The sequence below is a fragment of the Salvelinus fontinalis genome, chromosome 4 (assembly GCF_029448725.1).
Source record: "Salvelinus fontinalis isolate EN_2023a chromosome 4, ASM2944872v1, whole genome shotgun sequence".
NCBI classification, from domain to species: Eukaryota; Metazoa; Chordata; class Actinopteri; order Salmoniformes; family Salmonidae; genus Salvelinus; species Salvelinus fontinalis.
In genome coordinates this window covers 44,919,200-44,944,875 of record NC_074668.1, presented here as the reverse complement: position 1 = coordinate 44,944,875, position 25,676 = coordinate 44,919,200, and the positions used below count along the sequence as shown (strand labels likewise).

The window sequence follows — 25,676 nt, the reverse complement described above, 5'->3', positions numbered from 1 at the left end:
ACGTGTATTACTTACAGTAGCGTACAGCAGGTTGTTGTAACCCCAAGTGTGTGTGTGTGTGTGTGTGTGTGTGTGTGTGTGTGTGTGTGTGTGTGTGTGTGTGTGTGTGTGTGTGTGTGTGTGTGTGTGTGTGTGTGTGTGTGTGTGTGTGTGTGTGTGTGTGTGTGTGTGTCAGTTTGAGGAGTTGGCCTATCTGTGGATGGAGCGTCAGAAGTCAGGAGGAAACTATAGCAGACACCGGGCCCAGACAGAGAAACATGCGGTCCTGTGCGTCAGCTCTCTGAAGATAGACTTGCTCATGGACTTCCTCAACGAGTTCTACGCTCATCCTAGATTACAGGTAGGTCTACAGGAATAGAGGAAGGCTATGTTATTTGGTGTACTCCAAAGACAGAGCTAAAGGACAGCGCTCAATATTTCCATTTTATTTGTCACCCTTGTCATTAAGACAATCAAATCGGGCCTAACAACATGTGCAATTAGCTTGCAAAATATCACATGTGAAAATGCAAACATTCCGTCTAGATGTAAGGTATCTAACAGGTATCTACCCTGCTCTCCTGCAGGACTACTATGTGGTGATCCTGTGTCCTACAGAGATGGACATCCAGGTGCGTCGTATCCTCCAGATCCCCCTGTGGTCCCAGAGGGTCATCTATCTCCAGGGCTCAGCACTCAAAGACACAGACCTCATGAGGGCCAAGTGAGTGACCCACAACCCACGGAGAGTAAAGAGTCTCAATGGGAGAGAAGGGCAGCGTTGAACAGGGCCCAATGTGGTGGTGCGTTATAGGTACAACTATCACGTCTCTCAGTCAGCTCCATTCTATAGCATTTCTATTTGCAATGATAAGGGGAAGCAAGGGGGATCAGAAAGGTTAATGACACCATCAGTTGAGGTCACAGAGGTCGGCTGTGGTTACCTCAGATATGGGCCAACCTCTCATGAACCTGTTATTGAGTCCTCATACTTACTGGCTGATAGGCTTTCTGATCTCAGATGTTAGTCAAGCGTCTGTGAGTGAGTCTGTGTACCTTGTGGTGCTGGCAGATATGAGAACAGTGAAGTCAGGAAAATGGCGGCCGAAGGTATTCATTTAGTTGGCTGTCCTCTCCTAGTACAGTATATCAGTGTAATGGGATTTCTCACTACTGCTCATCCTCGCCATAACAGCCAAGTTCATAAGCATCAGCACACATTTTTGCCTGGGTATATCACACCATAACGTGTTGGCAGTGGCACGGGCTGACCTGTCAATAACACAATGCAGGCATCCATTGATATATGCAGCTGTTCTAATGTATAGCTCCCGTTTTTATTGAGGCCATAGAGTGGATGTTATGGAATGGTGGTCGAATTGTGGTAATACTACTTGTCCCCCATGAGGGAAAACTGGGATGGAGTGAAGTTTACCCTATCAACTGCAGCGCAGCGCTGCATGGCCGTTCAGTGAAAACGGAGTCATAATTCCAGCAGCTCATCCCTCCACTCTGCCCTTTTCACACATGAAATGACTCCGGATGATACAGAAATACAGTAATGGTACAGTTCACATTACAACAACATGGTGCTGTTATCCTATTAGCTTTTCTCACAGGTAATTCCCACTAATATGACTTGTCTGTAGCTTGCTTGGCTTGGTGTGTGTCTTTCTGTTAATACAGTGTGTTTCCTACAGGATGGATGATGCAGAAGCCTGTTTTATCCTGAGCAGTAGGAACGAGGTGGACCGCACTGCTGCTGTAAGTTTATCAGATTCAGGACTTCATATTCAGCTCGTTGCAATCATAACTCAACACATGTCCAAATATGAATAGAGTTACGATTGCAATGAACTGAATATTTCCGCTCCAACTCCCTCTCAGTTAGATCGTGCTGATTGGATCTGTGGCTCAAGTACTCTTTTACTTTTCCAATCAGCTGATTTTTCAAGATGGACAGAAATGGGAAGAAAGTGGAAAAATATGTATTGGATTTATATACTCATATTGGTCACACATTACAGCCTAGCTCGCCAATTCTCAGGGCTCATAAAATCTGGATTACATTTACGGTTGAGGGATAATGACAATATTGAAGGTGAAAATGGCAGAAGTGTCAGATGGTAAGGGATGTTCTTTTCTCCTGCAGGACCACCAGACCATACTGAGAGCCTGGGCTGTCAAGGACTTTGCCCCAAACTGCCCCCTGTATGTCCAGATTCTCAAACCAGAGAACAAATTCCATGTAAAGTTTGCTGGTGAGCTTACCTCCTCGCAAATAGTGCTCTTTCATTCTGTCTCCCTGTCTCTTTCATTCTGTCTCCCCGTCTCTTTCATTCTGTCGCCCTGTCTCCCTTTGTCTCTTTCTCTTACATTCTCTTTACTCCATTCTCCAAATCACTCCATTCTTCACTTTATCTCTATAACTTGGTCGCTCCTTCCCTTCCCTCCCCACCCCACAACTCTCTCCTTCATTTGCAAGCCGTACAAAAAACAAGTCCTTACAACACCTATTTGCTCTGACTTAGAGTATTCTGGTTTATTTGTTAGATCATGTGGTCTGTGAGGAGGAATTCAAGTATGCCATGCTGGCCCTGAACTGTGTATGTCCAGCCACATCCACACTGGTCACGCTCCTGGTGCACACCTCCAGAGGACAGTGAGTACACCCCATTAACTTCCCATTAAAACACTAATGATACTCTCCCCTCCTACTGAAAACACTGCAAATAAGCATAAATATTGAAACCATAAACCTCAGACTTTGGGGTTGTGAGAAAGTGCTATACAAATAAAATACATTATTATACATGCAGGTTTTGAAGTGTGAAACCGTAACCTATACATTGAGGTTTCCTTCTCTCTAAACAAGTGCCAGGAAGCCACAACAACAAACAAATGTGGCACTGTCCAAAGGCCTTACCCTATTATGGTCTCCTTCCTGAAAACTACTGCACTGCCATAGAGTTTACCTTGTGCCTCCACACTCATAAATCTCACAGTGCGCTTCCATCTACACCAAGCCACGGTGATAAAAACTTCAACACCGTTATAATATCCACAGCTTAATTTAGCAGAAAAGCTATCATAATCCTCTTTATGGAAACTTGGATAGGCTATTTTCTTTTTATGTGACAGGTTTTTATGGAAGAGTTTCTCTGAAGTCATCAGATTGATTAAAAGTGAAAATGTGAAAGGGAGAGCGAGAGAGAGAGCGAGAGAGAGCGAGAGAGAGAGAGAGAGAGAGAGAGAGAGAGAGAGAGCAATAGAAGGAGGGTATGGATGAGTATAAGCTCATAAAAGGTCAGAAACATTTTGTTTGGCCAGATGGAGCAATTATTAATGGGAAAGTGCTGAGTTGCAAATCAAGCCAAAGGAGTACTATGGGAGTGGAGGTAACTGAGCCAACCCAGAGTGTATATCAATACCCCTAAAAGCGTTCAGTCTGCCATTTTCCATACATAAAGAAGAAGAACAGTCATATATTTTTCACACTACTGAGGCGAACAATGCCGTTCTGAGCTGTACTGTGCTGGCCAATTTACACATCCATACACCAAAGTTGCTGGAAAGTACAATGTGAAAATAAAATATCTGAGCCAGCACATTATGGTTCAGGCAGAGACTATACTGTGAAAAGTGTATCAGATTCTCTTCATAATAGCTAGTAGTTCATCATTTTCTAACATTGTCTTAGCATCTCAATTCAAGGTGTTGTCAGGTATAAGACCACTGAGTCTCTCTTCTCAGGTACTCTTGTTATTACAGAGAGAGTCAATTAATTGCTCAATCATCTTCTTCCCCGTTGGGACATAAGGCCACAATGAGTTTCCTCGACTTCTTCTGTCCTTGACTACAGGGAGGGCCAGCTGTCACCAGAGCAGTGGCAGAGGACGTATGGACGTTGCTCTGGGAACGAGGTCTACCACATCCGCCTGTGCGACAGCAAGTTCTTCGGGGAGTACGACGGGAAGAGTTTCACCTACGCCTCCTTCCACGCACACAAAAAGTGAGTAGACAGGCTTACTGATTATCCTGGTAACCCAGGAATGTCTCTGTATAAAAGACAAACCAGGATAGCCTGCAGGCGCCCTCTAGGTCCCGGAGTTGTACACCACTGGATTAAACTGCAACATTTCAGATGACCGAGCCTACTCTTCATTTCTCTGGGGGTGTTGGAAAAAAGTCAGAAGGCCCATTTCTGTTCTAACCAAATGGACAATAAAGTATCTAGTCCATCTCCCCTCAGGTATGGTGTGTGTCTGATCGGGGTGAAGAGGGAAGACAACAAGAGCATCCTGCTGAACCCAGGTCCTCGCCACATCATGTCCGCCCCAGACACCTGCTACTACATCAACATCACCAAGGAAGAGAACTCTGCGTTCATCTTCAAACAGGAGGAGAAAGACAAGAAGGGCCTGCCGGTGACCGGGCTGTATGATGCCCCCTCCAGGCTGCCTGTGCACAGCATCATCGCCAGCATGGGTGAGAAACGGGGAGGGGGATGGTGGGAGGTAGGAGAGTGAGAGAGCAGGGTCTGTATCTTCTATGTTGGTTAGAGAAGAGGGATGGGTGAGTCTGATAAAGGGGCTAGTGGGGAGGTAGGAAGGGGGGGGTGAGGGGAAGTCTCATGCAGAGGTAAGTGGGGGGTTCTATTATTGGAGGAAGGAAGAAGAGATTGGGGAAGATATGGCGAGGGTGAAGGAGAGGGATGACTGAGTTTTGTTTTTATTTTTTCACTCTTCACTGCTGTGTATGAGTTTAGCTACACCTTTTGCCGGGTCAAAGATTTCACAGTACACCTGCTGTATGGGTCATTCCACGAAATGAGTGCATTTTGCGTCCATTTGATATTTGAAGTAGATGTTGTGCACCAATATAATTTTTTTTAAGCCTGTTATATGTTATGGAAATTCTTACATAGGATACTCAAAGTCGGTATTAAATGAATCACTCTGTATTGTCAGCAAGCTGGAGAGGTCACAGTCAAACTTAGATGCATAAGTACCAGTCTGAAGTGAGCTCTAAAAGGGCATTCCTTACATAAAGCCTTATATACTGCTATCTAAACCTATTATCAGGAATCAAGGTAAGACCCAGATACAGACACGTAGAATAAACAATGGTTTAATAGTCCAAGAAGCAGGCAAGAGAGGTCAAGGCAGGCAGGGGTCAATAATCCAGAGTTGGGGCAAGGGTACAGGTTGGCAGGCAGGGGCAGGCAGGCGGGTACAGAGACGAGACAGGCGAGGGTCAAAACCAGGAGGGCGAGAAAAAGAGAGGCTGGGAAAAAACAGGAGCTGACAGGACAAACGCTGGTAAGCTTGACGAACAAGACGAACTGGCAACAGACAAACGGAGAACACAGGTATAAATACACAGGGGATAATGAGGAAGATGGGCGATACCTGGAGGGGAGTGGAGACGAGCACAAAGACAGGTGAAACAGATCAGGGCGTGACACCTACATGATTAATTTGATCGGTTTACACATGTGACTGGCTCCGTCTATCTTAAAGAACATATGTGACTCACCACCTGGATTCGGTCTTATATAGTAAAATGTGAAATGGTGGTTTTACATTTGATAAAAGTAGAGACTCAGCGCTACAAAATTGTATATCATACACTGCATTTGAGGGTCAATGGGAAAGTAATTCTTCTTTGAAAGTTGATGAACTTGTAAACTCACTTTTGAGAAAATCGCCTTTGAATGTTTTGGTATCTAGTGAAGAGCTCTTCTTTGTCTATACCATTCAGCATCGTTTACACCCTCTTAGCTTTATCCCCACCCATCTCGGAGCGCACACGTGACGCTCTGGCCGATGATTTGTTTACCTCTGGATAACATGAAAACAGCCTCTGTTGGCATCAATTTCATTACGCTTTTTTGCAGATGTTTACTGACACCGGCCATATTCAACGGGTGTTTTACACACATCACGTAACGTTAGCTAACGAGCCAGCCAGCTAATGTTAGCTGGTTAAACAACAATGAACAAAATGTCTCGGCCATGCGCTTGGAAACACTACAGCCAAAATGGGAGCCACTTAGAAAAACTACAACTTCTCCCTAATTTTTCCAAAAACCAGCCTGAAACTCTTTCTAAAGACTGTTGACATCTAGTGGAAGCCCTAGGAACTGCAATCGGAGACGATTCCGCCCTATTATAAAAGTGCATTTTTTAAAAAAAAATTATGATTTGTCCTCAGAATTTTGCCTGCCATTTCAGTTCTGTTATACTCACAGACATTATTTTAACGGTTTTAGAAACTTTAGAGTGTTTTCTATTCAAATCTACCAATTATATGCATATCCTGGGCCTGAGTAGCAGGCAGTTTACTTTGGGCACGCTTTTCATCCGGATGTCAAAATACCGCCCCCTATCCCAAAGAAGTTAAAAAAGAAAAGAAAAATATCAGGGGGTGCTGCATCACCCTCAGCACCCCTACACCCCACAGCTAAACCTAACCCTAGATCCTAAACCTAACCTTAAGCTAACCCTAGATCCTAAACCTAACCCTAGATCCTAACCCTAGATCCTAAACCTAAACTTAACCTAACCCTAGATCCTATACCTAACCTTAAGGCACATGAAAGTTCACATGTTCGAGAAGGCATTTCTGGTAAAAAACGCATTTTGATAAAAAAAATAAAAAAAATAACGTTCAAACGGCTCTCCTGTGTAGTGGTGACTTGTGACATACGCCTAGCTTCCAGAATCTGTTCACATATTCTGGCCGTTCTGCTAGATGTTCCTTCGGAGCGGCCCTCCCCCTCCTCTCTTGACCAGACACAGACAGGAACCAAGGATTGGTTTTGACACCAAAGATAAGATGCACAAAGTACATTTAATCCATTTCAACCACATGAAGAATTAAATCTAAGGTTTTTATATGAATAAAGGCTTGCTAAAGTGCCAAAATTCAGCATTTTGACATGTCCCTCCGTCAACCCTGTATCACTTCTAGGAAGATTGTAACCCACTTAAAACTTCTACTTGGTCACAATCCCGGATCCGGGAGCACCCCCATCAGTAAAAAAGCTGACTAGCATAGCCTAGCATAGCGTCACAAGTAAATACTAGCATCTAAATATCATTAAATCACAAGTCCAAGACACCAGATGAAAGATACACATCTTGTGAATCCAGCCATCATTTCTGATTTTTAAAATATTTTACAGGGAAGGCACAATATGTATTTCTATTAGCTAACCACGATAGCAAAAGACACAACTTTTTTTTCTCCACCATTTTTTTCCTGCATAGGTAGCTATCACAATTTCGACCAAATAAAGATATAAATAGTCACTAACCAAGAAACAACTTCATCAGATGACAGTCTGATAACATATTTATTGTATAGCATATGTTTTGTTCGAAAAATTTGCATATTTCAGGTATAAATCATAGTTTTACATTGCAGCCACCATCACAACTCTCACCAAAGCAACTAGAATAACTACAGAGACCAACGTGAATGACCTAAATACTCATCATGAAACATTTATGAAAAATACACAGCGTACAGCAAATGAAAGACAAAGATCTTGTGAATCCAGCTAATATTTCAGATGTTTTAAGTGTTTTACAGCGAAAACACAATATAGCATTATATTAGCTTACTACAATAGCCAACCACACAACAGCATTGATTCAAGCCAACAATAGCGATAACGAATAAACCAGCAAAATATATTAATTTTTTGACTAACCTTCTCAAACTTCTTCAGATGACAGTCCTATAACATCATATTACACAATACATATAGAGTTTGTTCGAAAATGTGCATATTTAGTGGCACAAATCGTGGTTATACAATGAGAATAGTAGCCAAGCTGCCAATAAAATGTCGGGAGAAATCTTGGGAGAGGCACCTCATCTAATCAGTAACTAATCATAAACTTGACAAAAAAATACAGGTTGGACAGCAAATGAAAGATACATTAGTTCTTAATGCAACCGCTGTGTTAGATTTTTAAAATTAACGTTACTACGACATACAGTGTGCGTTAAAGCGAGACCGCACCGAAATTAATGGCGGAATAGTATTTTTACATTTTCCAACAGAACAACGAATTAACATCATAAATACTTCTTACTTTTTGATGAGCTCCCATCAGAATCTTGGGCAAGTTGTCCTTTGTCCAGAAGAGGAATCGTTGCTCGGTTGTAGATTGTCGCCTTCAACTTTGGAATTAGCAGTAAACATTAGCCATGTGGCGAAGACGTATCCAACTCACTATAACGCAGCACTAAGAAATATCCGAAAATCGCAATATACTGATATAAACTGATATAACTCGGTTTAAAATAACAACATTATGATGTCTTTAACACCTATATCGAATAAAATCAGAGCCGGATATATCTAAGGCCTATAACGGGAGCTTTCCAGAACGCAATCCTGAGGTCTGTCTTGCGTCATGGCGAATGAAGAAAAGACTGGACCCCACGTTCCCAGACCCTTTATATGGCCTCAGATCTGCCTAGCAACTCCATTCCAATTCTCACTATTTGCTGACATCTAGGGGAAGGCGTATGCAGTGCATCTCGACCAATAGAAGACATGCAAATTAATAAACTGACCTCAGAACAGCCTGCCTGATTTCAGATTTCTCACTTCCTCACAGGAAAATTGCTCCAACTTGAGTTCTGTTTTACTCACAGATGTAATTCAAACGGTTTTAGAAACTAGAGAGTGTTTTCTATCCAATAGTAATAATAATATGCATATTGTACGAGCAAGAATTGAGTACGAGGCAGTTTAACTTGGGAACGAAATTTTTACAAAGTGAAAACAGCACCCCCTATTGAGTTAATCTCAAAATTGATCGAAGTTTCACCATCATTGTAAAGCCCTAGTTATTTTGTTGCTTTGACAAGTTAATTTCTGAAGATTATTATTTATTTAATAATTAGTGATTTATTTATGTCCGTCCCTCATTTTAAGGTCAACCCTGTAACTTGAACTGAATTCTCTTTTAAGATAGTGAAACTATTAATTTTTTAATATTTTTTTCTAAAGAAACATTGAACATCTAGTAGACAAATCATAGAGTACAAGCAGGTGAGCTGATTCTACTCTTTTTGGCCATTTACTGGTGTTTTGTGGTGGAAAACTGAGCGGGTCGAGCATAACACGTCAACCCTGTTACCCGTAGATAGACGGGCTAGAAATGTTATACCAATTTTTACATTTTTTATTGTGAAGCTTGCCACTCTTTGTTGCGCACAACAAGCTTCCATTCCCCCGTCACAAGGGGATTTATGGATGATTTACAAAGAAAACATTCAACCCTGTTACCTTATTTGGAACTTAGACACTTACTATAATATTTTTTGTATTTTTTTATTCAACCTTTTGAGATGGAAAAAAACGTTTTTTATGAAGTAGAACATGTGCTCTTTATGACAGAATGTTAAAATTTTGTGAAATCAAACGTTACACTTCTCAAAAGGCTTCAAATTGGTGGAATGACCCGTATGCTGGAATAGACATGGTGGTGATTGTTTGTGGTGGTTGTTGTGTGGTTGAGCTCTCTTACATGGCATGCATGTGTTCCTTTCTGACTCTATTGGCTTTTTTCCTTTTCTGGGCTGACTTCTTTTTTATTTTTTTATTTTTTTGTTCCTACTATCACTTGTTAAAGTTGATCAGGCCACTTTTTATGGTAAGTTTGTGCATGTTGCTACCACATCATTGTGCTATCGATTATGTAGGGTCATATTTTTTGTGTGATTGTTAAAGCTTGATATGTTCTGTAAATGTATTTGCTGTTAATCAGTGTTTTCTTGACAGGTTTTTGCACATCATTTTTTTTATTTTTGTTCTGTTTTTCAAATGAGCATTAACTATCCTGTCAAAATGTTGTATGTGATACAAATGGATGACTTTTCATACAGTATGCAGTCCATATATACTTTTGACATAAGCACATCTATGTGGTTTTGCATGTGTTGTAGGGTTCCTTTACTTTCAGCAAAGTGCCTTTAAAACCTTAAAGTCAGGTAATGAAGCTACTCCCCACTATAACAAGATAAAGTTTTGCCTTCATGTGTAGCCTTTCAGAAATGAAATGCAAAAGGTGGACACATCTGCTCTAAACGGATGGCTTTAGAACTTGTAATTTACCATGCTGACGGTGAACTCAAGGGCATCCATCCATTCAGTGACGGCATTGAAGTCATTTGTTTTTGTCAAGGTAGTGTATAGCACAGCTGTGACGGATACTTTATAATTCTATAGAAGGAGGGTAGATGGTACAGTGTAGATGGGTCGTTCCATGAAATGGGTGCCTTTTGGACATGCAAACTTTTAAGAAATTAACTTTAAAATATATCTCCTTTCAACATTCAATTGCATGGAAGATCAATCAATCAATCAAATGTATTTATAACGCCCTTTTTACATTTGCAGATGTCACAAAGTGCTATACAGAAACCTAAAACAGCAAGCAATACAGATCTAGAAGCACGATGGCTAGGAAAAACTCCCTAGAAAGGAAGGAACCTAGGAAGAAACCTAGAGAGGAACCAGGCTCTGATGGGTGGCCAGTCCTCTTCTGGCTGTGCCGGGTGGAGATAAGAGTACATTACCATTTAAGGCCAGATTGTTCTTTTTGGACAAAAAGTTTCTTATTTTTACACTGTTACGAAGATGGAAATAAGCAGTCCTTGAAATATTCTTGATATGTTGGTCAAAAGAGAGGTCAAGGTCCAGAGTAATGCCGAGGTCCTTCAGTTTTATTTGAGATGACTGTACAACCATCAAAGATGGTTTAGTCTACATAAAAACACTGTTTCCCATCTGAGGCATAAAAAATCCTATGAACCTTTTATCTGCCTTTTATCTGCATTTGTACTACAATGTCTGTCAACCCTGTTACGGACACTTATGTAACTTCCTCACTATTAAAAGCATGTTTGAGATAAATCCAAAATGTTCTCATTGTTTAAGCATCCCTTGTACAAATAAACTCACATAATATCACACGAATAAAGTTACCGTTGGGCCTCTGACAGGGTTGACAATAACAGGGTTGAAGTTTTAGGTGAAGGTCGGATATTACTCCCCATGTGGTGAAAAGGATGTGACCACATAGTGTTAATGAAATTAGAAATTATACAGTTGAAGTCGGATGTTTACATACACCTTAGCCAAATACATTTAAACTCCAGTTTTTCAAAATTCCTGACGTTTAATCCAAGTATAAATACCCTTTCTTACGTCAGTTAGGACCACCACTTTATTTTAAGAATGTGAAATGTCAGAATAATAGTAGAGGGAATGATTTATTTCAGCTTTTATTTATTTCATCACATTCCCAGTCGGTCAGAAGTTTACATTCACTCTATTAGTATTTGGTTAGCATTGCCTTTAAATTGTTTAACTTGGGTCAAACGTTTTAGGTAGCCTTCCACAAGCTTCCCACACTAAGTTGGGTGAATTTTGGCCCATTCCTCCTGACAGAGCTGGTGTAACTGAGTCAGGTTTGTAGGCCTCCTTCCTTGCACATGCTTTTTCAGTTCTGCCCACAAATTCTCTACAGGATTGAAGTCAGGGCTTTGTGATGGCCACTCCAATACCTTGACTTTGTTGTCCTTAAGCCATTTTGCCACAACTTTGGAAGTATGCTTGGGGTCATTGTCCATTTGGAAGATCCATTTGCGACCAAGCTTTAACTTCCTGACTGATGTCTTGATATGTTGCTTCAATATATCCACATAATTTTCCTCCCTCATGATGCCATCTATTTTGTGAAGTGCACCAGTCCCTCCTGCAGCAAAGGACCCCCACATCATGATGCTGCCACCCCCGTGCTTCACGGTTGGGATGGTGTTCTTCGGCTTGCAAGTCTCCCCCTTTTTCCTGCAAATATAACAGTGGTCATTATGGCCTAACAGTTCGATTTTTGTTTCATCAGACCAGAGGACATTTCTCCAAAAAGTACGATCTTTATCCCCATGTGCAGATGCAAACTCTAGTCTGGCTTTTTATGGCGGTTTTGGAGCAGTGTCTTCTTCCTTGCTGAGCGGCCTTTCAGGTTATGTCGATATAGGACTCGTTTTACTGTGGATATAGATACTTTTGTACCTGTTTCCTCCAGCATCTTCACAAGGTCCTTTGCTGTTGTTCTGGGAATGATTTGCACTTTTTGCTCCAAAGTACGTTCATCTCTAGGAGACAGAATGTGTCTCCTTCCTGAGCGGTATGACGGCTGCGTGGTCCCATGGTGTTTATACTTGCGTACTATTGTTTGTACAGATGAATGTGGTACCTTCGGGCATTTGGAAATTGCTCCCAAGGATGAACCAGACTTGTGGAGGTCTCCAATTTATTTTCTTGTCTGAATTCTTTAGATTTTTCCATGATGTCAATCAAAGAGGCACTGAGTTTGAAGGTAGGCCTTGAAATACAGCCACAGGTACACCTCCAATTGACTCAAATTATGTCAATTAGCCTATCAGAAGCTTTTAAAGCCATGACATAATTTTCTGGAATTTTCCAAGCTGTTTAAAGGCACAGTCAACTTAGTGTATGTTAACTTCTGACCCACTGGAATTGTGATGCAGTGAATTAATAGTGAAATAATATTTCTGTAAACAGTTGTAGGAATAATGACTTGTGTCATGCACAAAGTAGATGTCCTAACTGACTTGCCAAAACTATAGTTTGTTAACAAGAAATTTGGGGAGTGGTTGAAAAACAAGTTTTAATGACTCCAACCTAAGTGTATGTAAACTTCTGACTTCAACTGTACATACTGTGTTCCACATATAATGGAAATATAATCAAATTTAAGTTTTCCTGGAATGAACAATTATAAATAGACCAAAAAGAGAGAGAAGACTGACTTCCTTTTCCACCATGCCGTTCAGAAGACCCAAATGATGTAACCTGCTGTGAATAATTTTTCTTGGTGTAATAGTACATTATTTTAAAGGTGTAAATAGGTTTCACTTTAAAATTAAGGACAGACGTAAATGCATCACTAATCTGAATATAAACAATATTCTGAAATGACTTTGTCAAAGCAGCAAAATAACTTGGCCTTTTCACAGATGGTGAAACTTGGAGACATTTTTGGATTAAGTGGGTTGAAAATGCTGAATTTTGCACTTTAACAAGCCTTTAATTATATAAAACATCTGATTGATTGAATTTTTTTTAAATGTTGTCTATATTAAAGTGCACTTCATTTTAATATGACATGCTTTTAAAATAAAAGGTATATTCAATATTGGTGCATAATTTCTACTTAAAATATCAAAATATCAAAAGGCATCCATTTCGTGGAACGACCCAGATATTGTTGAGTAGAGGACATTAGTCTGTAAAGTCCACTAAAATTAAGTGTAGAGGAAATATGAGTTTGATGGATGAGTGTGCCGCTTTGGGGAAGGACAAAAGACAAAGATTTCTAATTCAACCAAAAGTAATGACAGCATGGCTGCTGTGCGGGTTAATTTCAATAATAAAAATAATCATGAGTATCATCGCTAGGCAACAGCATGTGCTTAAAATGCACTATGTATAGTGTTTTAATAGGAAGTATCACCAAAGTTTTTTTGCAAACAGTTAAACAGTTATCAATAAATGGACAATGTCATTGACAATGAAGTCCATCTATCTAACACTAGGGCTTTTTACACCTCAGCACCACCCCATACATATAATTGTCTCACCCTCCATTCTACCACCTTTTCCAGGGACGGTAGCCATGGACCTCCAGAACCCAGCGGACCCCCCAGAGGATTGCAGCAAACTGAGCCTGCCTACAGAGAACGGGGCTGGGAGTAGACGGCCCAGCATTGCCCCCGTCCTGGAGATAGCTGACTCCTCCTCCATTTTGCCCTGCGACCTGCTCAGTGACCAATCAGAAGACGAGACCAACCACTCAGACGAGGAGGGCTCGTCGGTGTCAGAGTGAGTGTCCAATCGCAGAGGATGAGAGGATTGGGAGGGGTGTAGGAGTTTCTTTGGCGGGTCGGGAATAGATTGGTGGATTGCAGTAAATTCCTACTTGATGGATTATGACTGAGCTGTACCTAGAAACATTATTTAAATAATCTGAAGGGTTACGAGAAGTAAGAGTCCATTCAATACTTAGAGTCCATTCAGCTCAAGGTTGAACCATATCTACTCTATCTATGTCACGTTCTGACCATAGTTATTTTGTATTTTCTTTGTTTTAGTGTGGTCAGGGCGTGAGTTGGGTGGGTTATCTATGTTTTGTGTTTCTATGTTGGGTTTTTCGTTTGGCCTGATATGGTTCTCAATCAGAGGCAGGTGTTTGTCATTGTCTCTGATTGGGAACCATATTTAGGTAGCCTGTTTTGTCTTTTGGTTTGTGGGTGTTTGTCTTCCGTGTCAGTGTTTGTCGCCACACGGTACTGTTTCGTTTGTTCATCGTTTATTGTTTTGTTTAGTGTTCTGAGTTTGAATTAAACGTCATCATGAACACTTACCACGCTGCGCTTTGGTCCGATCCTTCTACCACCACAGACGATCGTTACAATCTATTCAATCACAGAAGGAGAGAGGAGATGAGTGTGAGTGGGATGGATGGATGGGGGTTAGAGCGGGTGACTGTGGATTACGCTCATTTGACTTTATGTCACAAAGGTCATGGGTGTGAGATTGAAAGGATTGAGTTGGAATGTGTAGGTAATGACAAGTAACCTGTGTGGTGATGTCTTAAGGTACTGAGGTGGCGTGTGGGTGTCTGATGTGTCTGATGAAAGGTACCATGCTTCTCCACCTGATATGGCTCCTTCTCAACTCATAAATCATAGATCGAGATAGGACAAGTTACTCAGATCCTATCTGTGTGTTAGAGTAGGCTAGACTACTGGATTCCTTCTTTTGTTCGTTCATTTTCTTATTTTTTTCTCTCTCTTTTTCTGTCTCTCTGTGCCTTTCTTCCTTTCTTTCTGTCTTTCAGTGCATAACATTGAGCCCTTAGACCACAGTTACATAAATAACACTCTCTGCCATGACATCCTGCGGCAAGAGACTGCTACTGCTCAGAACATATTGCATGTGTCTGGCTGTGCTTCTGGCAATGTCACAGTGCTTGTCTCAGGCCATACAACCCCACGCAGCAGTTTAGGGCAGTCTTGGCCACTACACGCTCTCCTCTAACAGAGCAAGACATGATTTAGCCTCTCCTAGCCTCCAGGCTCTTTTATGTTCTCCTCCTTCCATGCATGGTGCATGTTTAGCTTCCATGCTTTGAGTGGTGCTGGATGTACTGCTGGCTGGAAAAGAGAGAGGGAGAATAAGAGAGAGACGGGAGTGTTCTACAGGAGCACCATCGAGAGCATATTGTTGGGCTGCATCACATCCTGGTATGGCAACTTCACTACTGCGCACTACAAGGTGCTTCAGAGGGTGATACGTGCAGCCAAACTTACCATTGGGTGCACACTGCCTGCCCTACAGGACACCTACAACACCAGGTGTCGCAGGAAGGCCAAGAATATCATCAGGGACCCCAGCCACCCAAGCCATGCCCTGTTCTCCCCGCTTCAATCACTCAGACGTGGGCAGTACAGGAGCATCATGACAAAAACTGGAAGACTGGCCAATAGTTTCTACCCTTAGACCATCAGGCTGCTGAATAGCCATCACTAGTCAGCTACCTACTCCCTGCTACTCCCCCTATGTTAATTTCCCCCCTCACTCCCTCTCAACGGTCACTTACAGTGCCTTGCAAAAGTATTCACCCCCTTGGCGTTTTTCCTATTTTGTTGCATTACAACCTGTAATTTAAATAGATTTTTATTTGGATTTCATGTAATGGACATACACAAAATAGTCAAAATTGGTGAAGTGAAATAAAAACAATGACTTTTTTTTTTTTTTAAACACACACAAAAAAAAAACGGAAAAGTGGTGCGTGCATATACATGATATATATTCACCCCCTTCGCAATGAAGCCCCTAAATAATATCTGGTGCAACCAATTATCTTCAGAAGTCACATAATTGGTTAGATTGCACACAGGTGGACTTTATTTAAGCGTCACATGATCTCAGTATGTATACACCTGTTCTGAAAGGTCCCAGAGTCTGCAACACCACTAAGCAAGCACCACCAAGCAAGCACTATGAAGACCAAGGAGCTCTCCAAACAGGTCAGGGACAAAGTTGTGGAGAAGTACAGATCAGGGTTGGGCTATAAAAAAATATCTGAAACTTTGATCATCCCACGGAGCACCATTAAATCCATTATTAAAAATGGAAAGAATATGGCACCACAGCAAACCTGCCAAGAGAGGGCTGCCTATCAAAACTCATGGACCTGGCAAGGAGGGCATTAACCAGAGCGGCAACAAAGAGACCAAAGATAACCCTGAAGGAGATGCAAAGCTCCACGGCGGAGATTGGAGTATCTGTCCATAGGACCACTTTAAGCCATACACTCCACAGAGCTGGGCTTTACGGAAGAAAAAAGCCTTTGCTTAAAGAAAAAAAATAAGCAAACACGTTTGGTGTTAACCAAAAGGCATGTGGGAGACTCCTCAAACATATGGAAGAAGGTACTCTGGTCAGATGAGACTAAAATGTAGCTTTTTGTTCTACAGTGCCCCTGCGTGGTCATGTGATAGACAAGCCTTTGGAAAAAGGATGCACTCACTCAGTCTCAATACTGTATTTAGCAATCCATCACTCCTCTGTGTGAACCTTCAATACAACAACGCTTTGAATATATACAGTACCATTCAACATTTTGGACACCTACAGAGGGTAGAGCGTACGACCCAGTTTATCACTGGGGCCGAGCTCCCTGCCATCCAGGACCTCTATACTAGGCGACGTCAGAGGAAGGCCCAAACATGTTTCAAAGACTCCAGCCACCCAAGTCATAGACTGATCTCTGTGCTACCGCGCGAAAAGCAGTACGGAGGCACCAAGTTGTTTACGAGGCATGTGACAAATACGATTTGATTTGATTATTCAATCGATTGCCTTGTTGCTAAAGTTTTTGGTCTATTGCTTCTTCTCAAGCCTTTCTCTGTATGTGTGTTTTTGCTGTTATTTTACCTCAGCTTTGTGAAAGGATACCCGCCAAACTCCCCGTACATTGGCAGCTCTCCAACCCTGTGCCATCTCCTACCTCAGAAAGCCTCATTCTGCTGCCTTCGGCTGGACAAGGTGAGTCGAGACAAGGACACGATGAGGCCTATTGTCTTGTTAAGCCACATAATCCTATTCCAAAGACAGTAAACAATTATATTGTATCCTATTGTGTTGTGCTGTGTCTTAACAATTGTATGGCCCCTCTTTGTAAAGTTGACTGTATGAATAATATAATAGAAAGTCTTTGTAGCTTTGAATAATAGAATAGAGCAGAAAAATAGAATTGTATATTGCCAACGCAATAGTTTATGGAATAGTTTGTTTATGGAAACAAAAATTGTCTTAGGATTTATTCAATAAAACTGACAGACATGACAAACATTAACAATCTTTAAACATAATAAAAAATATATTTTTCATTTTCATACCCAGGGTTGCAGACACAACAGTTTTGAGGATGCCAAGGCCTATGGTTTTAAGAACAAGCTGATCATAGTATCCGCGGAGACGGCAGGGAACGGCCTCTATAACTTCATCGTCCCTCTACGCGCTTACTACCGCCCCAGGAAAGAGCTCAACCCTATTGTACTGCTACTAGACTACCCGTAAGAAATCACTCTGCTTCTTTATAAGGGTTTTAGCTAACACATCCTTGAAGCCACCTGTTTATAATGTATTTATAGTGCTTTATAGGACACTCAAAGTGCATTTTAAGACTAAGCATTGGTAATGGAATCTTATAAAAGCCTTTATAAATGCATAACGCAGTATTCCTGCTTATACTGTCTGTTCTTTTCATAATGCATTACATTCAGTTGGTAAACTACTTATAAACTGGGTGGGTCGAGCCTTGAATACTGATTGGCTGAAAGCTGTGGTGTATCAGACCGTATAACAAGGGTATGACAAAACATACCCTCGAGGGTTTGTGATATATGGCCAATATACCATGACTAAGGGCTGTGTCCAGGCACTCCGTGTTCCGTTGTGCTAAGAACAGCCCTTAGCTGTGGTATATTGGCCATATGCTGTACCACACCTCCTCAGGCCTTATTGCTTAATTATAGCAGTAAAATACATTACACACAGATGGTAACTTTAAAAGAAAGTGTTACCAAGATGTATTGCTTGGCTACATGAAGATGAATGAAGTGTACATGAAGGAATTGCCAGTGTTACCTCAGTAGAGCGAGAGAGAGGTTATTATACAGCACAGCCTGGGGTTAACTTTAGTGACGCAGGTTGAGAAAGGATTTCTGCATTATTCATTGCTGGCAGTGCCTCTGTTGGATTAATGGAGCACTGGAGAGCACTCAGGTGTGTGCGCGTGTGCGTGTGCATGTGCATGTAAGTGTATTATGTTTTTGCCACTAATAATTCAGTAGGGATTTCATTACAATAACTTCAAAAGACTCTCCAGTGAAGTTTTATTTGTGTAGATAAAGAGAGAGCCATGTTGCTCTCAATGACATACAGTCTATGGTAGGGCTGGGCGATATAGCATATAAATGATCATGATGATTATTTTTTTTTCATTCAGTAATGATAATTATCACGATATTAATCAAATAATGTTTAAACGGGTCATTTCTGCTTCAGACTCAAGAATGCCTGAACAAACCTAAAGCTTTAATGTTTCTTATTTATTGTCAGAAGTAGAACTCACAAATAACATTTTAACTTCAAATCAAATTTTATTTGTCACATACACATGGTTAGCAGATGTTAATGCGAGTGTAGCGAAATACTTGTAAACCCTTACAAGTCATGAGCAAGAAATACAAAAGTAAAATGCATCATATTAATGCAAGTCAATATGCATTATAACTGTTAGCCTAATGGCACATCACAGTTGAAGTTGGGGTAGTTGTTGTCTTACAAGTTACAAGCAAGAAAGACAAGTCTGTCTACGGTCTCTGGTTTTAAAGCTGCCCTATGGCAGGTCACTATGTTGCCACCTGTGCTAAAAACACGCTCTGAGGGGGAGCTGGTCACAGGAATGCACAGGTAGCGCTTTGCCAGGTGGCTGACTTTGGGAATGTTTTTTGGGGGTAGATCTTCCACCAGTCCAGTGGATTGGTTTCACTGTGAGCATCAAGAGACTGAAGGTAGCAGCTGAATTCCTTTTCTATCAGCTGGATTTCAGTAAGACCTGTGGTGGTGGAGCATGGCTTTTTGAAAAAACCGCCCAGTGACTTTTTCTTTTTAGTTGGCAGTTGTGGTGAAGCAGCAGCAATGTCTCCCTGTGCTGGGCTTGTGTTTTCATGTCCCTCATTGACCATCTCTGAGACAGCTCTTGCTTTTATGTGGTCCACCTTCTCTTTGATGTAATGTGTTTTAAACCGAGAGTCGACCAACGAGGATAAGTCCAGGAGGTCATGATATTTCTCATTCAGATAGTCCATGACTATCGTTTTGGTGGTTTGGATGAGCTCTGTTTCACCATCATCAGGTTTCATGACCTCTGTATTGAACAGGTGTAGTACTGGCTTCAGGTAAGACACAGTGACATAAGACTCACCAGACAGAGCATCTGTGAATTCTAGGAGTTGGGTCAATGCCTGGTTGATGGACTCAAGAACATCTATATCTGTATATGTGGGAGCTAAGTGCCGGGTCTTCTTGTCACTGGACAAGACCTGTGAGATTGCTTTCTTCTGCTACAGTACTCTTTGCACCATCTTTTGACGTGATCCCCACCTGGTAGGTTACTCTGCCACCAACTTGTGCTGGGATAGGTTGTGTTCTTTTTGAGCAACTGCCAGGTCTCTCTGCTTTCTCCACGAATAGGAAAAGGCACCTACCACTTTCTTGCATACTCCAATTGCTCGATCCACCCGTTTATCTTTACCCACTCTAAGAGAAATCAAGAGATTTTAATAAAATGTTCAATCACAATAATTCCTTTAAGTTATGTACAAACGCCCTTCACCACGTTCGCACCACTATCTGTCTCCAGGAGGCGAGAGCGTCAATGAGCCTCTCTGCTATAGCTTCACCCGTGTGGTAGTCGGGAAAGTATGATGTTTGAAGGCATTTATTTAGAAGATTCCAGTCTTTGTCAATATAGTGGATAGTGAGGCTAAAATAAGGCTCTAATCTGTCTTGAGCTGTTCCTCAACTTTTTCCCTACACTCAGCGTAGAGTTTAGGCAGGGCGGTGTGAGAAATGTTTGCGGCCACAGAGCACGTACCTGGGGTCAATTAAATTGATAATCCTCTTGAAACTTTCCTTTTCGATTGTGCTAATTGGTAGCATGTCCTTAGCAATGCAATGCATAATAGCATTTGTGATGTCTTTGTCTTTTCGGTTGTTTGCTCGTTAGGGCATAAACACTGTCAGTGTTTACTGCTTCGGGCGAACATCCCTAGATTGGCTGGTGCTTGAGGGGCGTTTATCAATACCGTGGCGCAAACTCAAACTTTCTGCATGTTCTAAAGAGGGATTTTGCTTCAGATGGTGAAAAAGATTTGTCGTATTACCAGACTTGGTAGCCACCTGTCTGTGGCACAATTTGCACCGAACATTGCTCTGCTCTTTGTCAGACTTCAAAAAGCCAAACCACTTCCAAATAACTGAAACAGTTTAATTAACTCTTTTTTTTTTATCAATCATTTCTTTGTTGGAACCTGCTCCTTCTGCATGGCTATCACTGCCACTGTTATCGCCTACATCACTCATTTTTCGTGGTTAATAGTGGCTACTCCATCACTCGAGGTGCTAAGTGGTTTTTAGTGGGCGTATACCTCTCCACGTGCATTTTGTCACTTATCTGCACATTCCTGCTGCTTCAGAGGTCAAATGGACTGCTGTACCTAATTATTCTATGTTGACATTATCGAAAATAAATCGAAACGTTTTTATATCGTTATTGAGGGAAGTAATTACCTCGATAATTATTGATATTAATTTATCGCCCAGCCCTAGTCTATGGTAAAATCAATCAATCAAATGTATTTTTAAAGCCCTTTTTACATCAGCCGATTTCACAAAGTGCTATACAGAAACCCAGCCTAAGCTAGGAAAAACTCTCTAGAAAGGCAGGAACCTAGGAAGAAACCTAGAGAGGAACCAGGCTCTGAGGGGTGGTCAGTCCTCTTCTGGCTTTGCTGGGTGGAGATTATAACAGTACATGGCCAAGATGTTCAAACGTTCATAGATGATCAGCAGGGTCAAATAATAATAATCACTGTGGTTGTAGAGGGTGCAACAGGTCAGCACCTCAGGAATAAATGTCAGTTGGCTTTTCTTAGCCGATCATTCAGAGTTAGAGACAGCAGGTGCGGTAGAGAGTCAAAAACAGCAGGTCCTGGACAAGGTAGCACGTCTGGTGAACAGGTCAGGGTTCCATAGACGCAGGCAGAACAGTTGAAACTGGAGCAGCAGCACGACCAGGTGGACTGGGGACATGGTCCTAGGCCTCAGGTCCTCAGAGAGAAGAGAAAGAGAGAGAGAATTAGAGGGAGCATACTTAAATTCACACAGGACACCGGATAAGACAGGAGAGATACTCCAGATATAACAGACTGACCCTAGCCTCCCGACATAAACTATTGCAGCATAATTACTGGAGACTGAGACAGGAGGGGTCGGGAGACACTGTGGCGTGTGTGTGTGTGTGTGTATGTCAGTCACCAGATCTTAACCCAGATAAACACTCATCGGAGATTCTGGAGCAGCGCCTGAGACAGTGTTTTCCACAACCATTAGCAAAAATCCAAATGATGGACTTTCTTATGAAATAATGGTGTTGAATTCCTCCAATAGAGTTCCAGACACTTGTAGAATTTATGGCAAGTCTAATTTAAGCTGTTCTAGTGGCTCGTGGTGGCCCAACGCCCTATTAAGACACTTCATGTTGGTGTTTCCTTTATTTTTGGCAGTTACCTGTATTTAATCCGTGTGTGGTTGCACGTGTCCTGTCCCTATTGATGTGCGTTTCCTGTTTGCAGGCCTGACAACCACTTCCTAGAAGCCATCTGCTGTTTCCCAATGGTCTACTTCATGGCCGGAACCATAGATAAGTAGGTGTTCATTACTCAATTATTATAAACATAATGCCCCTCCTCACAGAATTATAATTACTCTTCTCTATTTAAATGACATCCCCATGACACCATCCACAGACAGGTAACAATAAAGCACATATCACTCCATGACGTACCATATTATTACATCCCAGGGATTTACAATTATCAAGTGAAATCAATTACACATGTGCATCTTTTATAGGCTGCTAAATTTCAAAGTCATGAATATCATAATATGGTGTATTGTGTTGGGTTCTCTTTGTGGCAGATTTTCAATATGCGTTCTTTTGTGTTTTGCTCTCTCTGTGGCAGCCTGGACCATCTGCTACAGTGTGGCATCATCTATGCTGATAACCTGGTGGTGGTGGACAAGGAGAGCACCATGAGTGCTGAGGAGGACTATATGGCAGATGCCAAGACTATCGTCAACGTACAGACCATGTTCAGGTATGGTATGGGAGGCATTCTCCCATGTTAAATTATCGACTGCACACAGAGTTTTGGCTCTCCATTTTGAGTAAACTATTGTGTGGACTACTTGTAGTCTAGTAAAGTATTATTATGAACAACAATCTTATTATCCAAGAGGGACAATTGTTTTGCAAGCATGGAACTGACAGAAAAACAATTCCTTTCTTCCTTTCTTTTCAAATTCCTTTCTTTGCACATACAAAATCGATCGTGCATGCTATATGGACCTTTTTTAGGATATGAAAAAGGATTTTTATTTAACAAAACGACACTTCATGTTATCTCTGGGACCCTTGGGGTGATAAATCAGAGCAAGATTTCAGAATGTAAGTACACATTTCACCTTCAGAGGTGAATTTATCAAACCTGTCGCAGTGAATAAAGTGTTTTGTTGTTTTGAGCTCTCCTCATACAATAGCATGGCATTTTTTTGCTGTAATAACTACTGTAAATTGGACAGTGCAGTTATATTAATATATTTATATATTAGTTATATATTAAGAATTTAGGCTTTCAGCCGATATAAGACACTTATATGTACCGACATGTGTTGTTTCTCTAAAATCTGCGATCATGGCACACGGTGCTACATGATTTACAACTGTCCCGTTGACGGATCGGCTATCCCTAAGTTAGATTGCACACAGGTGGACTTTATTTAAGTGCCACATGATCTGTCACATGATCTCAGTGTATATATACACCTGTTCTGAAAGGCCCCAGAGTCTGCAACACCACTAAGTGAAGGGCACCATCAAGCAAGCGGCACTATGAAGACCAAGGAGCTCTCCAAACAGATCAGGGTTGGGCTATAAAAATCTGAAACTTTGATCATCCCACGGAGCACCATAAAAACGTCTTGGCTGCAATCCCGTTAACGGGATCGATATGACAACAGCCAGTGAAAGTGCAGGGCGCCAAATTCAAACAACAGAAATCTCATAATTAAAATTCCTCAAGCTTTCAAGTACTTCACACCATTTTAAAGATACACTTCTTGTTAATCCCACCACAGTGTTCGATTTCAAAAAGGCTTTACAGCGAAAACACCACAAACGATTATGTTAGGTCAGCGCAAAATCACAGAAAAACACAGCCATTTTTCCAGCCAAAGACAGGAGTCACAAAAAGCAGAAATAGAGATAAAATGAATCACTAACCTTTGATGATCTTCATCAGATGACACTCATAGGACTTCATGTTACACAATACATATATGTTTTGTTCGATAAAGTTCATTGTTATATCCAAAAACCTCAGTTTACATTGGCGCCATGTTCAGAAATGCCTCCAAAATATCCGGAGAAATTGCGGAGAGCCACATCAAATAACAGAAATACTCATCATAAACTTTGATGAAAGATACACTTGTTCTTAATGCAACCGCTGTGGCAGATTTCAAAAAAGCTTTATGGCAAAAGCACAATATTCAATAATCTGAAAACAGCGTTCAGCCACAAAAGGAAGCCATACAGTTACCCGCCAAATTGTGGACTCAACAAAAGTCATAAATAGCATTATAAATCTTCACTTTGCTGATCTTCTAGGAATGCACTCCCAGGACTCCCACTTCCACAAGAAATGTTTGTTTTGTTCGGTAATGTCCATAATTTATGTCCAAATAGCTATTTATGTTAGCGTGTTTGGTAAACAAACCAAAGTCAGGAAGCGCGTTCACTAAAAGCAGACGAAATGTCAAAAAGTTCCGTAACAGTCAGTAGAAACATGTCAAACGATGTATTGAAACAATCTTTAGGATGTTTTTAACATAAATCTTCATTAATGTTCCAACCAGAGAATTCCATTGTCTTCAGAAGTGCGATGGAACAGAGCTCCCTCATGTGAATGCGCATGGTCAGAGCATGGTCAGCTCACGGTAGACCTTACTCATTCCCGTCTCCTTCGGCCCCACTTCACAGTAGAAGCATCAGACAAGGTTCTACAGACTGTTGACATCTAGTGGAAGCCGTAGGAAGTGCAAACTGACCCATATCCCACTGTGTATTCGATAGGCGATGAGTTGAAAACCTACAAACCTCAGATTTCCCACTTCCTGGTTAGATTTTTTTCTCAGGTTTTTGCCTGCCATATGAGTTCTGTTATACTCACAGACATCATTCAAACAGTTTTAGAAACTTCAGAGTGTTTTCTATCCAATACTAATAATACTATGCATATAATAGCAACTGGGACCGAGGAGTAGGCAGTTTACTCTGGGCACCTTTTCATCCAAGCTACTCAATACTGCCCCTGCAGCCATAAGAAGTTAAATCCATTATTAAAAAATGGAAAGAACATGGCACCACAGCAAACCAACCAAGAGAGGGCTGCCTACTACAACTCACGGACCAGGCAAGGAGGGCATTAACCAGAGAGGCAACAAAGAGACCACAGATAACCCTGAAGGAGATGCAAAGCTCCACGGCGGAGACTGGAGTATCTGTCCATAGGACCACTTTAAGCCATACACTCCACAGAGCTGGGCTTTACGGAGGAGTGGCCAGAAAAAATCCATTGCTTAAAGAAAAAAATAAGCAAACACATTTGGTGTTCGCCAAAAGGCATGTGGGAGACTCCCCAAACATATGGAAGAAGGTACTCTAGTCAGATGAGACATAAATTTGAGTTTTTTGGAAAACGCTATGTCTGGCGCAAACCCAACACCTCTCATCACCCCGAGAACACCATACTCACAGTGAAGCATGGTGGTGGCAGCATCATGCTGTGGGGGATGTTTTTCATCGGCAGGGACTGGGAAACTGGTCAGAATTGAAGGAATGAGGAATGGTGCTAAATGCAGGGAAATTCTTGAGGGAAACCTGTTTTAGTCTTCCAGAGATTTGAGACTGGGACGGAGGTTCCCCTTCCAGCAGGACAATGACCCTAAGCATACTGCTAAAGCAACACTTGAGTGGTTTAAGGGGAAACATTTAAATGTCTTGGAATGGCCTAGTCAAAGCCCAGACCTCAATCCAATTGGAATGTGGAATGAGAAAACAGCTCAGCGGAACTCCACCACCAGCGACCAATCAAAAGGAGCTGGAACAGTTTTGCCTTGAAGAATGGGCAAAAATCTCAGTGGCGAGATGTGCCAAGCTTAT

The 25,676-nt window shown here is 41.5% G+C and overlaps 1 protein-coding gene across 9 annotated transcripts in view; it reads left to right on the top strand.

Annotated features, from left to right (window-relative positions):
• kcnt1b (potassium sodium-activated channel subfamily T member 1b) overlaps positions 1-25,676 on the top strand; it is a 108,303-nt gene that overhangs the window by 67,632 nt on the left and 14,995 nt on the right. For 6 of the 9 annotated variants that reach the window (XM_055920321.1, XM_055920322.1, XM_055920326.1 and 3 more), the window contains 13 exons: positions 176-340; positions 567-703; positions 1,680-1,743; positions 2,132-2,240; positions 2,533-2,641; positions 3,842-3,991; positions 4,232-4,467; positions 9,639-9,659; positions 13,699-13,915; positions 17,044-17,149; positions 17,507-17,679; positions 22,027-22,098; positions 22,417-22,551. In XM_055920321.1, coding sequence (XP_055776296.1) covers positions 176-340; positions 567-703; positions 1,680-1,743; positions 2,132-2,240; positions 2,533-2,641; positions 3,842-3,991; positions 4,232-4,467; positions 9,639-9,659; positions 13,699-13,915; positions 17,044-17,149; positions 17,507-17,679; positions 22,027-22,098; positions 22,417-22,551 — 1,694 coding nt within the window. The remainder of the gene's footprint in view (positions 1-175; positions 341-566; positions 704-1,679; positions 1,744-2,131; positions 2,241-2,532; positions 2,642-3,841; positions 3,992-4,231; positions 4,468-9,638; positions 9,660-13,698; positions 13,916-17,043; positions 17,150-17,506; positions 17,680-22,026; positions 22,099-22,416; positions 22,552-25,676) is intronic. The other 3 variants (XM_055920323.1, XM_055920324.1, XM_055920330.1) reach the window with 1 other exon arrangement.